The 15,360-nt window shown below is 40.0% G+C and overlaps 5 protein-coding genes across 5 annotated transcripts; 2 read left to right on the top strand and 3 right to left on the bottom strand.

The window, feature by feature from the left end:
• Positions 1-2,869: 2,869 nt before the first annotated feature.
• Positions 2,870-3,358, bottom strand: GCK72_026270 (uncharacterized protein; the record flags this gene model as incomplete). The annotated part of the gene is made up of 3 exons (XM_053736791.1): positions 2,870-3,044; positions 3,092-3,258; positions 3,302-3,358. 3 exons carry the CDS (start codon positions 3,356-3,358, stop codon positions 2,870-2,872), a joined length of 399 nt encoding a protein of 132 aa, XP_053580357.1.
• A 2,259-nt stretch (positions 3,359-5,617) lies between these two features.
• Positions 5,618-6,160, top strand: GCK72_026271 (uncharacterized protein; the record flags this gene model as incomplete). The annotated part of the gene is made up of 1 exon (XM_053736792.1): positions 5,618-6,160. The coding sequence occupies one exon, from the start codon at positions 5,618-5,620 to the stop codon at positions 6,158-6,160; it is 543 nt and encodes a 180-aa protein (XP_053580358.1).
• An 887-nt stretch (positions 6,161-7,047) lies between these two features.
• On the top strand, positions 7,048-10,026 carry GCK72_026272 (uncharacterized protein; the record flags this gene model as incomplete). The annotated part of the gene is made up of 7 exons (XM_053736793.1): positions 7,048-7,144; positions 7,193-8,095; positions 8,145-8,610; positions 8,675-9,211; positions 9,257-9,532; positions 9,578-9,772; positions 9,819-10,026. 7 exons carry the CDS (start codon positions 7,048-7,050, stop codon positions 10,024-10,026), a joined length of 2,682 nt encoding a protein of 893 aa, XP_053580359.1.
• A 386-nt stretch (positions 10,027-10,412) lies between these two features.
• GCK72_026273 (uncharacterized protein) lies at positions 10,413-12,440 on the bottom strand (the record flags this gene model as incomplete). The annotated part of the gene is made up of 4 exons (XM_053736794.1): positions 10,413-10,582; positions 10,706-10,984; positions 11,540-11,921; positions 12,324-12,440. 4 exons carry the CDS (start codon positions 12,438-12,440, stop codon positions 10,413-10,415), a joined length of 948 nt encoding a protein of 315 aa, XP_053580360.1.
• Positions 12,441-13,838: 1,398 nt separating this feature from the next.
• On the bottom strand, positions 13,839-14,286 carry GCK72_026274 (uncharacterized protein; the record flags this gene model as incomplete). The annotated part of the gene is made up of 2 exons (XM_053736795.1): positions 13,839-14,069; positions 14,161-14,286. The coding sequence occupies 2 exons, from the start codon at positions 14,284-14,286 to the stop codon at positions 13,839-13,841; spliced, it is 357 nt and encodes a 118-aa protein (XP_053580361.1).
• Between the last annotated feature and the right edge of the window lie 1,074 nt (positions 14,287-15,360).

Genomic DNA, 15,360 nt, shown 5'->3' on the forward strand with positions numbered 1-15,360 from the left:
CAAAGTTTCTTTTTTTTACACATCTAATTCGAATAAAAATTATATATCCGCAAAAATCATGTTATAATAAAAAAGGCAGAGGGAAGAAAAAAATGTATGACTAGCTAAATTATAAGACACATATTGAAAGAAAAAGGAAAAAATTCAAATAATAGAATAAAAATTTTGGTTCCGGTATTTTTTTTTGGTTCCGGTATTTTTTTTTGGTACCGGTATTTTTTTTGGTTCCGGGATTTTTTTTTGGTTCCGGGATTTTTTTTTCGTTCCGGGATTTTTTTTTCGTTCCGGGATTTTTTTTTTCGTTCCGGCGTTCTAGAACAGTTCCCTTTATACGACAGTCTGGCATGTTTAACTCGAAATCTGGAGCCACAAAAATTGGTAATCTTGTATAGAGACAAGTGTCAACAATAGCTAGCGTAGTGTCATTATGACTAATAACACCATTTTTATCGAGTACAGTCAACAATCCTCCTACTACATTGAAATCTAACAAATTTTCAAATTTCCATACACGTCTATCAGAGGAGTTTTCATATTGAAAAATGTATGGATCTTTCCAAAGATAAAGTTGATTTTCAACGTGATCAAAAGTAAATAAATTTGATCTATACTCCATCAACCGTGTTTCGTTTTTAGAAATTTTCAATAGGCGATCATTGCAATGCATTAACAAATCTCGCTCATGAATTACATCAAAGGAACATGTTTTATTAATTTTAAACAAGTTTGACTTGTTATCAATAATTTTGACATCATACTGATGAAAATATGAAAGTATAGGTTTACCGGAAATAGTATAGCCTGCAAAGTTTCCATGAAAGTTTGTTTCTTCCGGAATGTTGAATACATCGAATGGTACACTAGGTTCAGTTTTAGTCAAGACTGTGACACTAGTAGCTAACGGTAAAATGGAAAGAAACCACATAATTGTCAAACGAGTATTTTAAACTCCTTTTATAGAAGGGTCCGAGTTACGAGTCAAACCCCAAATGGATGATTTTTATCTAACTTTACCTTCGACAACACCAAACTTGACTATTAAAAACACTAGTTCTGTTTATGCCACCAGACTACCACAGGTATTGAATATGGAAAAAGACAAATGGGTAGTTGCGGCTACTGATATAATTTACCCTTATTCGTACAAGAATGTGAATAAAATCTTGAAATTTTTCATTCATTTTAAAGATGGTCGACAACATCTATGTTACAACTTCCCTGCTAATCAATATAATACCAATCAACAAGTTTTGTCAGTATTGAATGCAAGATCACGTAAAAAAAGAGATGTCCAGAAAGCTGTGGATGGAAGTCTTGCGAAACAAATGGCTGAACAGTTATCTCGTAGGGAAGAAACAGAAACATTGGCTTTTATTCTCACACTTGCCCTAGAATTTTATAAAATTGAACATTCAATTTTATAAAATTGAACATTTAAACAATTGCAATATGAAATTAACGGCGTACCCAAATTCTGACTCTTTTCTAATTGATAACTATGAAAACTCTGGTGTTAAATATGAATTACACATTGAAGATGTTCACTGTCGTGTAAACGAGTTGGAACTCGCAGATGGACTTGCCAATGAAATTGAAGCTGCTTTGATTGAACACAAATTATTCCAATACCCCCTTATTAGTTCGCAAGTTCGATCGTTTTACATTAGTGAAGGTCGTAACGATGCTCCGGCAAACACCTTATTCACTAGTAAAATGCCTCGTCGTATATTCATGGGACTCGTGAGTGCGGCAGCTTATAGCGGAGACTATAACTTATCACCCTTCAACTTTAAACCGTTTGGAATTCGAGATGTTCACATAGATTTTTGTGGTGTCACACTGCCTGGAAGACCAATGAATTTGGACTTTAGCAAGGGAAAATGTGTAGAACCCTACCTTATGCTACAAGAAGCATTTGGTCACAATCGCAATAACACTACTTGTAACTCTATAAGTTTTGACCAATTCAAAGGGAAGGGGTTCACCATTTTTGGGTTTGAATTGAGCCCCGTTGCTAAAGATACATCGCTTTTCGAGCTTGTAAGACCTACAAATGTGTCTATTCGTTTGAATTTTAACGAACTTACACCTACCGGAGGTCTTTATTGTATTGTATATGCAGAATTTGATCAACTTGTAGGTGTTGATCACCAGCGAAATCCGGTTATTGATACAACTGTATAATTTTTTTTAAATAAATAATTTATTCAAAAAAACGTTTTTTTACACACAACTTATGAATTTAGTACAATTTGAATAAAACGACGTGCCAATTTTTCGACTTTTCCGTCATTATCCGGTCTATATCCAACAGTTTGACCAACTCTTGTTATTCGATTTGCGATAAAAAGTAGAGCGTGCATTCTTTCGGCCCTTTCGATTCTCAAACGTTCCTGTGTGTCTTCTTCTGTTTCTTCTTCTATATTATGGACCAAATCAATTGGATACAAACTCCCTGGTTTATTTTTAATGTACACATATGGTCCATTTGGGTTTTTCACATGTATAGCCCACTCACGATGTAGGTATTCTGGAATATTTTGCCAAAGCCCATCTTGCAACCAATGTTCATCACGTGGTCTAAAAGATACACAACTTTAAGAAATGAATATACCCGGGATTAAAAAAAAATTTACTTACTCTAAAACAATTTGCGGGACACCATACACTGTGCAGCGTCGATGACGTAAACGTAAATTCATAGGTCCGATTGCTTCTAGTTGTGCATTTAACACACGTGAAGAAAGTTGACGCCAGTTTGGGAAAGCAATATCTAAAAACTGGTCAAAAGAAGACAACATTTTGCACAAGTTTTGAAATTTCGACTCTTTATATACAAGTCAAAGGACCGCCCACTATATTAAATATTCTATACACAAGAAGTAATTCGGACGGCACAAACTTCAATGGGGTGGTACCGTCCTAAAACATCAGAAATTATAGGAGAATAAGGGTAATTTATAGTGTATGCATAATCTTCCTTGTATATTTCTTCGACTGTTTTTGTAGTTGTAGGCATTCTCGTTGAAGTTGTATAGTATTCTCTGTAAATGGATTTTTCTTTTGTTGGTTAAATAAGAATGTAACTCACGGTACGATAATAGGCAAATGTATTGTTGTGTAAGTAATGGTGTTCCATATATGTAATACTTGAGGTTGATTTAAAAATTTTGTATATTTTTCAGTGACGTATGGTGATAAATTTTCAACAAAATCTCCTCTATATCGCATGTAGTCTTTAAGATAAAAGTCCATTTCCTGAAATTTTAAATTGTTTGTAATTTTGGTACAAAAAGCTTACTGGTCTGCAGGGAGGTGTTAGCCAATACGGTGGACGAGGTGTACGAAAACGGGTCATAATGACGGATAGAGTAGTGCTTCCGATTTATATATCATAGACAGCTGGCCGGGCACAGTTTGCAACCAAGTGTGTTGAAATATTGGTTTCACTATCTTTGTCAAAATCTCGTTTATACATTACATCTTTCATCCAATTTTGATAAAGAAATGTAGCGACTTTTATGGTGGTTTTTCCATATGGTCCGTTCATAAATTTGAAAACTAGAACCAAGTCTTGTGAAACTCTAGTTTTCACAAATTTGTCTACAAGTCGTATTGTTTCTAAATTTTTTTAATCCATGTTTTCATCCAAAAAAATGAGCTCGCTGACAACTTGTTTACGACGTATTGTAGCAATGTTGATACCAAAGTCCGCAATTGTAATCATACCAAGGATGCACGTCCAAAACCAATGAAAGACGAAAACAGCTTGAATGGTTTTGTTGTTTGGCAGAACACATTGAATTAATTCTTCATGCATGTTACCTTCTGGAGTTCAAAATATTGTACAATTATTTACTCGAGATCAAATTGTTGAACGAGCCTTTTCCTACAATTGCATACTGCATACATAATTATATGTCTACGGAAGAAGGAACTTCGAGAATTTATGTTGATCGAAGGGGACTTAATGAAAGTCACGAAGTATGGAGCGACTATGTGTGTCGTGCCGGGGGAGAAACAGAAGGAGGTGTTCCTTGAGGCTCACGGAGGTACATTTGGAGGACATTGGAGCCCAGCGAAAGTGACTGCCATGTTGCTGAAGAAATATTGGTGGCCCAGAATGAAGGCGCTAATCACTAAATGGTCAAGGGAGTGTCAGCAGTGTCTGTGCGGGAACGCCAAACAGATTATGACCTCACCGCTGACACCATTTGAAGCGAGTGAGCTATTGGAGATCGTGGCACTAGATTTATTGGACTTGGGGAGAAGTAGTGCAGGGAATCGTTATGTGTTGAGTATAGTAGATTTGTTCAGCAGATATGCAGGTGCATGCGCAATTCCGGACAAGTCTGCCGAGACAGTAGCAAGAGCGTTCGTGGAGAATTGGATGCTGAAGGAAGGGAGGATTCCGAAAGCGATCCTTATGGACCAGGGATTGGAATTTGCAAACGCGACTTTTGAGAAGATCGCAAGAATGGCAAATGTCCGGATAATTCAAACCAAGGGGTACCATTCTAGAATGAATGGAGCTGTTGAAAGGTTCAACAGAACTATCCAGACGGTTCTGAAAAAGATTACGGTGATCCCGACGGACTGGGATGAGCGGCTACCGTATGCGGTGTTTGCGTATAATGCATGCAAGCATGAAGCGACGGGGGAGAGCCCACATTATTTGATGTACGGCAGAGACGCTAGGATTCCGTTGAGAACGGATCCAAAAGAGCTGGTGGGGAAGTATCAGGTGGATGTAGACGAGTACAAATTCCGTCATGCGGAGCAAATGAATATGGCCCACGAGGAAGCAAGAGCACATATTCGGCGAGAGCAGGAGAAAGCGAAAAAACACTTTGATGAGAAGAACAAGGTTCACAGGAGGGTGTTTCCGGTGGTCGGAGATAGGGTGTTGGTAAAAATTCCGGCGGAGAGGCTGGGCTCTCGGAACCCGAAGTTGGCCAATGATTGGCAAGGACCATACCGGGTGATAAGGACCACAGTGAACTCGGCGGAAGTGCAGATTATTGGGGGAGGAGAGAAACTGTGGATACCGTGGGAACAACTTCGGAAAGTTCCGAAGGAAGTACCGGAGATACAGTGCAAGACCGCTGCGGTGCGCGGAAAGAGGGGGAGACGCGGTGTCACGGCGGGGGACGCGGCAAATGTGCAGACTGTGATTAGTGAAGAAAATGGTGATATTTGCAGAGATGTGATCGAGATGGGATGTATCTGCGAAGGAGGAAAGTGTGGAGTAAAGGAAGGGGGGATTGATGCGGCATCGACAAAGGAGATGGCCCTACAACTGTTGGCGAAGAAAAAAGGGGTGCCAATGGAGGAGTTCCATATGGTTCGTCATTTGGAGAGCTTCCAACAGGAAGTGTCCGACGTCGAAAAGGAGATCGCTCTTCGTCGTTTCGCCCGCAAATGTCCTGCAGTCGCAGAGGCGGTGATGAAGGGGAGTGAGACTGCGGCTGGGTGGCAGACCGTCGTGGAGGCGCTGAAATCAGAGGTGATGGAGCGGAATGCAAAGAAAAAGATCAAGATCGGAACGGATATGGTGGTAGTCGGACCCAGAGTGGAGGCGAGGGGGCCAGGTGTTCTCGAGTGACGGGAAAATATTATGGTTGGATGGGCAGAGAGATTTGATTGGGAAGCGGTTGAAGAGGTCGTGGTGCTGATAGGGGTTACGGACGATGAAGAAGCGAACAGCAAACGATTAGAATTTGTCGAGTCCATTGCTAGAGAGGCTAAGAAGGTGTACATGATTCTGGGTGGCTTGCAATGTCCGTTCGGGAAGGTGGCCGAGGTGACCGACAAATGGCGCAGATGGCTCAAAACTGCAGTCAACGTGGAAATGGTCGACCCACTGATGCCCGTCGGAACGCACCAAACTCCGCTCATCTTGGAAAAGTGGGATCATAAATCGTTGGAGTCGATCGGCAAATTTCTGTTGCTGGCATTGCCAAATCATGCGATTGGAACTCGACTGAAGACGAGACCTAAGACTCTTCCAAACGGATTGAAGAGAGATTTCAATCCAGGACGTCCGGCAGCCCAGAGGGGGGGGGGGAAGTGGCCCCGCCTCAACCTCATGTCCACGGAACCCCATGGAATCACAGAAGTCAAAGGAAATGAATATCCGCGTGGCAACCGTAAAACCTAATCCACATCATGAAACTCAAGCCTTCATAAGATTGAACTCTTTGATAATGTTTAGTTCTTGCTTTTGATAAAGCACGCGAGTAAAAACCGTCTTTGTGTTGTAAGTTGTCTTTCCTTTACAGATCCTCAAAGTCTGTTTCTGTCCTAAGAGATAGAAATAGATAACTCACTAAAAAAAGGATAACACGGATCATGTCAAAGTAGAATGATGGCGTACAGTAAACAGAGTAAAACTCTTGTTTTTATCAATATTGTCGATAATTAGAATATTGCAGTAAGTTTACGATGGAAATCGAATTAACGTACAACAGTTCAACGATCAAACAACAGTTTCATCAAATCATGAAATTTAAAAATGAAAGTTTCAGACTGCTTTAAAAAATATTTTAAAGTTTATCGAAATGAAACTTTTACCACAGTTTCATATTCGTCACAATCCAAAAAAACAGAGCCAAAATAATCGAATAATCTTTTCCCTTGGTCAAAAAGTTCACTGTTCTGCTCTTGCTGATTTTTTTATTATTTAATGTGTTTTTATCAATTTTTGTTTCCAAAAAGTGTTTTTTCTTTACTCTCTTTTCATTAACACTCAAATGACACAAGCTACACACAAAACGTGAGGGGGCGACCTCATTCTCCTCCTCCACGAGAAATGCACCCGTTATTTGTCACTGGCGCGTTTCTCGATGCACGCGCGTTTGTCGATGCGCTGCGGTTCTCTCCTTTCTCATTACTTGTCGTTTTCTCATTCTTTGTCATTTTTCTGCAGTTTCCTGCAGTTTTTTGTTGCATTTGTTCAATTTTTCCCTCTTTTTCTCTTTTGCATTGTTTTTTTTCTAAAATTAATTTGATTCACACTCTTTTTTTCAGCAGCCTCGACTTTTGGTAATGACCCCGAAAACGAAAAAAACTGATGTCCCGCCGAACTATCCTCAGTCTGGATACCCTTATGGCAACGGTTACCAGAAATCTTACAACGGATCAGGTAAAAAATCAATATCCTCTCAACATGATTTCAGTATTCCATTTTAAGGTCACCAGAACAACCGCCCGAGTCAACATCGTTCTTTTACCGATTACGGGACTGGATATGTGAAGAAAACGGTGCCCGGACAGAAACCTTACTGGGAACACAATCAGAGCTATCAGCCCAACCGCGAAGTGCAAAGAGGTGGAAGCAACCAACAGTATCCATCAACCAAGTATGCTAATCCACGGTACGACTATAACAAGTCATTCACCGCCGGAATGGGTGAAACGGGAAAATCCAACGGTAATCGTGACAGATTCTTTACGACCGAATCTCATTATCGCTCTTCTGGCTACAAAGGATTCGGTAACTCCAAATACCGGGGAGAGGGAAGGAACATCCAGATACCGACAACTGGAAACAGCCACGACGTTTCGTTCACCAACTTTACCACCAAGAGCAACAATTCTCGTAATACTTATAACACATCATTCACGACTACCATTGGAATGGGTGAAACGGGACAACCAAATGCTCGTCGTGACAACCTGTGGACAACCAAAGACGATCGTCCCTCCGCTGGCAACAATGGATTTGTAAATCCCAAATACCGAGGAGATGGAAACCATTACCAGATGCAGAAAGGTGGAAACAACAAACGCTATCTATCCACCAAGTATGCCAAAAGCAACTTCTGGACAACCGACTACAATCGTCACTCTTCCAACTCCAAAGGATTTGAGAACCAAAAACACAGTGGAAATACCAATCGGAACTCGTACCGTTACAATCCAAACACAAGCTACGCCAGGTACACCGGAGCGAAAAGCGGCCCTAAGAACGTCGCTGACCACAAGACTACAATCGACTTCAACTTTGGACGTTTCGAGTCACAACAACTCAATGGAGATAACTTCATTCAAGTCTTTCCTTCCAGTTTTTCAACGAAATTGACTGACGGACAGAGTAAGTGTTACTTGTTTTTAGTTTTTTTCTGTAACGACGTGGTTTGCAGAGCTCTTGCAGAACCTCCAAAACGTGGAATCGATGGGGAATCCGGTTGGTGACTCTCGAATGGATCAGTCGTTCCGCGGTGTTCAAGACGAAAGTTGCCAACAAGATTCTTCCATTCTGGCCGTCGGACCTGTCTTCACTTCACCTCGCCCTGTCAAATACCCGTACATGTTCTCTCCGGCTGTCGAGAAAATTCTCTGTGCAGAGAAACGTAAGCAGAAAATTGATATGGAGGTAGCTAATGCAAAGAAGACGGCAAAAGAGAAAAAGGACAAGTTGATGATGAAACAGAAGATCCATTCTGAGGATCCTTTGAATATGACTATCACTGGTGGTGAACGATTCGTTGAGTCCCCACCACCCTCCAAGGCTATCCTCAATCTGACGTTAGGCGAAGACAAACTACCGCGAGGAATCCTCAAGAAGATTCATTTGGCAAGACGGTCTCCACCAGAGTTTCGTTCAAGGTTTGTGTTTGTCATTTGCAGAACATATGGATATATTCTTCATATTCTAAATTTTTGTTTTCAGAAGTGTTTCTTGGGGACTAGTCGAGGCCAAGTCTCCTGACACGCCAATGTACTCACCCGAAGGAAATCTCTCGGATCTGAACAAGTCTTTAATGAAGCCGAAGAGTGAGACATCTTCGGAAGAGTCAACACCATCCAGACCACCCAAGCCGCTCAACATCCAGCCGCTCAAATCGGCCGCAAAGCCGAAGTCACTTCCTCCCCCTGGCTGGAAAACTTCTTGTCCAGTTACTTTCAAGAAGGTTGTCGAACACAACGAGGATAAAAACAATGCTGGCTGTTACATGGCCCGTGGAGGCATTTGCAAGTTTATGCCCAGTGTTGATATCACCGATGGACTTGCTACTTTTGTGAATCCTCAAACTGGAAGACACATCTTCATGCCATTGGAGTTCTGTTTTGACCTCCATCCCTTCATCGAAACTGGACCAGATGAGATCCCCGCAGGTCGTTACTACTACTTGGCAGATCCGCAAAATGACCTTATTGGGCAGTGGAACAGAGAGCTTCGTGAGAAACATCCAGAGCTCTTTAACAAGTAAGTGTGAACAAATCAGAGTAATTTAAACAAATATGCTTTCAGGCCTCCTCATGTCTCCAACCATGAAACTGGTTGGGATGATTTGAAGGCAGTTGTCGACGAGATCGCAATGAAGACTCGTGCTCCTCTGCCCCAAGCGGAGTCTCCATCAATGTATCATACATCAGAAAAGGATGATTCAAGTGTTCAGAGTTCAGTGACTATCCTCAAGAACACCTCTGACCAAAAACTGGCCAAGCTCCAGGAAAAGAAAGTTGAGGTTTCTCGCAAGATCATCCTTCCTCCTATTTCTAAAGGAGTGAAGCGCACTCCGCCGAGGTAAGAGAAATAACAAGCGACTCATATTCATTTGCATCTGTTCAGATTCTGTCATGTTCCTGTCGAGGATTGGCTCGCTGACACCCCTGCCAAAACAATTGATGAAAAGAAGATGGATCAGGCGGATTTTGTGGACGATACTCAACCGACAACTCCAAAAGTATCTACTCAATCGGTTATTTTCACTCCCCTGCAGACGAGTACTCCTCGCAAAACTTCTGTACATGGCTCTCCCTCTAGGTAATACTAGTTATGCATATTATATCACGAACAAAATATTTTTCAGAACAACTGCTTTGGTTCGTGAGTTGCAGGTCACTCCGAAGAGCTGGGGAAATAAGAATAAGTTGCCGTCCCGAAGAATCACCGTTATCTCCAACACTTTGGACGACGCGGAGCTTCACAATGTGAAGTTTCTGACTCCGCAAAGCAAGAAGTCGTCTGATGACGCTTCTTCTGACACTTCCGAAAGCCCATTTTCCCCATCGACTTGATTTGTCAAGTATTCTGTTCGTAAATTTCTTCCCAATTTATATAAGAAACGGTTATCCGTCTAGGCCGGTATATTTATTGCTTATTTTTTGTTGCCATGATATAATGACATATCCTGGTTAAGGGAACCTTGTCAATTGCCCCTCACGTGCTACCTACTGGTTTTTTGCTTACCTTGTTTAAAGTTATATAAAAAATAAAAATTTTGTGTAGCATTTCACTTCGATTCCAACAATCAATCAGATTACATTTAACAACAGTGAGGATTTGATGTGTCCACCATAATAATTGTTTATCATTATTTTTCACAAATAGCATTAATCTAATTGTTCTAACATAAGACAAAAATGATGAAAGAATTGCAATGCTTATTTTTTCCTATGGAATCTTAAAGAAGGTGCTCAAAGACTGCAGTGGAGCGAAAAAAAATAGTTTGTCCTTCAGTGAACACCAACAACTTCTTATCCAAAGTCATTTGAACCAATCCAGTACGCTCTTCTTCTTCCATTTTCGCTGTGAAAACGGCCTTGAATACAATAGAAGAGGCAGTTGAGTTGTCTGCACCGAGCGAAGCCAGTTTGAAAGAAAGGATCATTCCTTTGGGCATAAGCGCAAAAGCACGAGGGTTTCTGTAAGACATGATGAAATATTACCTGAAATTTGAAAAGTTGAATGCTTTACCTCTGTTTTCTGTTGAATCGCATCTCTTATAACGGACATCGGCATGCAAAAGATTCTTGATTTTGTCATAATTGCGGGAATGAACAGCAATCAACAACTCGTTCAAGGACCAAATGATGACACCTTCGACTTCTTGCTCATTTCCCAATTTATTTGAAATGATCTCATTGGTGATTGTGGATTTGGTATCCGGTTGATAAACTAAGCCAAGAAGATTTCCAGTAAGAAAGAAAACGAAAACAAAGTATTGTAGAGAGAACATGACTCCGAATGATGAATCTGGACGGCGGGCCGCGATTTATACCCCGTTTTGATTCGATTAGGACACTTTCCCAGAGAGAAAAGAAGCGGAGTAGCTTGTGAACGAAGAAATACACGTCAGCATTAGTTGTGAAATGCAGAAAACAGAGAAAAAACATCTGAAAAAGAAGAAAAAACAGTGAACAAAGTTAGGTAATCTGAGTTTTATTAGACTTCCAATACTGCATGAGATTTCAAGTTCTTACCTTAATAATCAAAGAAAAAAATAATCATTACCGAAAAAAACCAGATATGCGGTTTTGAGAAAAATAGAAAGTAGAAGTTAAAAACATGAACCATAACCATAAACAGTACTGATTGTTTGTCTGACGTTTGTTGAATTATTTAGGAATTTATAAGTTGAATTGTATCCGGTAGGTTTTCTTTTGTTTTTTCTGGTATCAGCTGAAAAACGATGCCGAGAACGGTAACGATACTGTCCTTTTTGTGCCTGGCGTTGATTTGAAGATGAAACGTAACGAGCGAGATCAAAAAGCAATCTTCGAACTATTGGACCACGTCTTGACAGCTCACTATGTCGTCGAAACTCTCCTTTTTGAATGACTCCATCAGAACCATCTTTTCGTGGCTCTCTTGAACTAGAACGGCTTCTTACTGGAGGTTTGAAATTAGGATCTCTCCAGTTTGGGAATTTCTTATCTATCTTCTTATCGACAATGTCATCCAAGTAGTCGAGTCCTTTTTTCTTACTTTCAAAAGCCAGCAAACGTGTCCAGGCAATCCTTGTCTTCTCGCGAACTTCTTCCCAAGTTTCACCAGGGTGTTCTGGTCGCCTTCTTGCAGCTGCTTCTACTTCACGGAAAAGTTTCGAGTATTCAGATTTCAGACAGTTACGAGCAGGCGGAGGAACCGGAGAAGGAGTTGTAGCAATGTCCATTGGAGCAGGTGTGTTCTGCTAAAAAAATGTAAATTTTTGAAAATTTCAAAAAAAAATTGTAAAAAAAATGAGCCTCGATTTTCGACTCCAGGCCGGCCTAATTTTCGACAAGTCTGATAAGACATATTCTCTGAAAGACACGCGTACGGCCTGTATGGATGTTACAGTTCCGCAACTTTTGATGTATGTATGTTAGGTCATATAGTTTTTGGGTCTTAACCCCCGGAAAATGCTTGAAGGTCAAAAAATGATAATTTTTGTGTTTTACTCTTGGAAGCTAAAATTTTTACTGATAATTAGGCAACGTTAGTATTCAGTTTTTATAAATTATCAGATCTAAAAATGTGTTTCCAGTGTTGATGACTTGTATTACATTATTTTATTAAAATGCCTTTCTAGCTCCCTCGATGCATAACTCACGTTTCTTGAATAATCATGCAGTTGCACTGAAGATTTCTCAGCCGGCTGCCAAAAATCTGGTGGCCGAGGCAGAGGAGGAAGCGGATCGAAAAATTCTTGGGTATTTGAAGCATCCATGTTTCTTGGCTTTTAGCTGAAATACGATGTTTTGATGTCAAAAACGCAAAACATTCAGCAGATTGCAATCACTGTTTCCAATTAAAAACAAACAAGAACATGCTTTATCTCACAAAAACTTATACTTGTATCAAAGAATTTTCAAAATTTTCAAATAAAACAAAAAGTTGGTCGAGGTGAGAATGATGATGGGAGAAATGAAAAGAGAAAGAGAGAGAGAGAAGAAGAAGAAGAAAAAGATAGAAAATGTAACAAAGGAAAAGGTCATATGAAACATACGACATTGTATGATGAAAAAAGTGAGGAACTCGAAAGCCAACATAGATGTTAAATGTTTCAAAAAAAATTAAACATTCTTTGGTGAAGATCCTACATGATGGAAACCAACTTAACATGAGACTGTTACACGAAGCAATTTATCTTCCATATCAGTTAGGAGAGCTAGATATTCATTAAAATGTCTCCTTTATTCCATAGTCGAAACTCTCGTGGGGAATGTAAAATTAGTTATAAGATAATTTCAGCGTGAACCATTTCTGATCGTGATGCCATTTCTCTTCTATTGTGATAATATCTTCAGATGTGCTTGCTTCTTTAGACACATGGTTGGGCAGGTTGACAATTCAATTAGTTTTGCTTTTCAAAAAAGAAGTCTCTTGAATTATCAGGAATTTTAGCCAGATGAACCATCTGAAAGTACTTAGATTCTTTACTAATCAAAAGGAGAAAAAGGATTTCGCGAACTTTGATTTCTCGTTGCTGGACCGTTGCGTTTCCCTCTTCACCACTATGCCAGATTGGCGCTGCCGCGTGCCATGGAGGTTAGCATTAAGATAGGCAATGTTTTCGGCAAGTGTCAGGGTGGGCAGTGCTGGAGTCGTCAGAAACAGAAGACGTCAAAATCGGGAATTTCAAATTAGAAAAGTACAGGCATCATACGTTACAAATTTCGGAGCAATCTCTCTAAGTTTCGTTACAAACTGTTCAGTACCGAAGAGTCGGCGACATCCGGGCACACAAGTAGATATGTTGAATATTATAAGTAAAGATGTTTTCGTGTTACTGCATTGAAAACAACTGTTTGGGCACAACTACTTTTTTTTTAATAATTCGAAATCTATGCAAGTGAATAAAAGTTAATTAAAAACTAAGATTACTACAATGTTTCAACTAGTATTTTGTAAAGAAACGAAAAATGATTCGTTTGACACAAATGTAAAGAGAATAAGGGGACGAGTGCGGGAGATTTATATGTGGGAGCAAAACACACCATATCTCTAACGGGACGTATACTTTAAAACTGGGAATAGGAAGAAACAGAAAAAAAAATGATTAACCAATCAGAAAGAAACTAGAAAATTAGTTAATTTATAATTATGTAATAAGAAGAAATGAGACCTACTGATGAGATTCAGAATTGTTACTATCAGGAGAGTATCCTTTGTGAATGGTATTCATTGTGGAAAGTGTTCGAGCAACTTCAGCATAACGTTGGCGGCTGTCGTTGGCAGAGTTGTCGGTCTTGCTGTTGGTTCCACTGTGGCTACTGTTGGGTGGAGATACCGGAGCAAATGGTGAACGTTCATAAGTGTTGTGGATGGACAGAACGTGATGATTGATCTCCTGGTTCTGCAAAATATGCTGTAATTTTTTTTTCGAAATTATTGAATACAATCACATATTTTGATAAAAAATCGGCAATAATGGAGAAGCAACTCACAATTGGAATAAGTGGCGAAACGGAGAGGATTGATAATCCGGCGGCGATTTGCTTGCTGGGCGTGTCAGCGGAGACTTGACGAAGCTCATTGATGAATCTTTCTTTGGATGAGTAAAACTCCTGCATGAAGCTGCTCTTCGTGAGTGAGACACGTTAGCCACCGGAGTGTTTTCTTTGTTGATGCTTTCAACTTGCAAATTCTCGAAGCGACCATCCTCCTGATAATTTCTAGATGTTGCCGATTGCATTGAGTTGTTCACGACAGTTGGAGTGCGAACCACATCGGAAGTTGTTGTCTTCCGATTCTTCTTCAGAAATTTCTTCTTGAGTACTTTTGTAACGAGAGTGTTCGATAGACTGCAGAGTTGCGCGGAATTCCGACTTCCGACTTCCGGGCTGTTTTTCACTTCCGACTTCCGGCTTCCGACTTACGTTTTCAAAATTTTACTTCCGGCTTCCGACTTCCGACTTCCGTTTTGAAAATTTTACTTCCGACTTCCGACTTCCGACTTCCGTTCGAGAAAAAACCACTTCCGCGCAACTCTGATAGACTGATTGCTCAGCTATGACAAATAGTTGAATTGAGTTTGTTTTGTTCGGTTTTCAGCATTTTCGCACTAAATTTTTGAGATAAAATTACTTGAATTTTTCGTTCCGCCTTCCGCCCTCCGTTTTCCGCTGAAACATTTTCCTGTTTCCGCTTATTGCATCCGCCTTCCGCCCAATATCAATTTGAAAAATTAGTTTTCCTACTCCAATTTGCTGATGTTTTTAAGGTATTAAGAGACAATGTCTCGCTCAAGCCTACAGGCCATGTTACACATAAACCAAAGTGATCCGTTTCGGCTGATTTTTTGATATGTTACTACGCAAGGAATTCTAAGAATTTTATACCATACCAGATTAGGCTCGGCCCCCTTTGACATACCGAAACGATCAATTGAAGTTAAAAAATGAAAATTTTTCTTTCGAAAGATAGGACCGAAATCGCTTCAGAAATGAATTGTCAGCCTAATTTTGTGCATTTTACAAGATAACTACTTTTTTCTAGCTCGCCTACATCATGTAGAAAAAATCACTTTTTTGAAAATGTTCTCATTTTTTTCATGTTTTTTTGGATTTTTCGGGTGGTCGAAGTACTGTGGTCCGAAGTAAATTTATAATGGTAAGATACATATTTGTTTTGGCTATCCAAAAATA

The sequence above is a fragment of the Caenorhabditis remanei genome, chromosome X (assembly GCF_010183535.1).
Source record: "Caenorhabditis remanei strain PX506 chromosome X, whole genome shotgun sequence".
NCBI classification, from domain to species: Eukaryota; Metazoa; Nematoda; class Chromadorea; order Rhabditida; family Rhabditidae; genus Caenorhabditis; species Caenorhabditis remanei.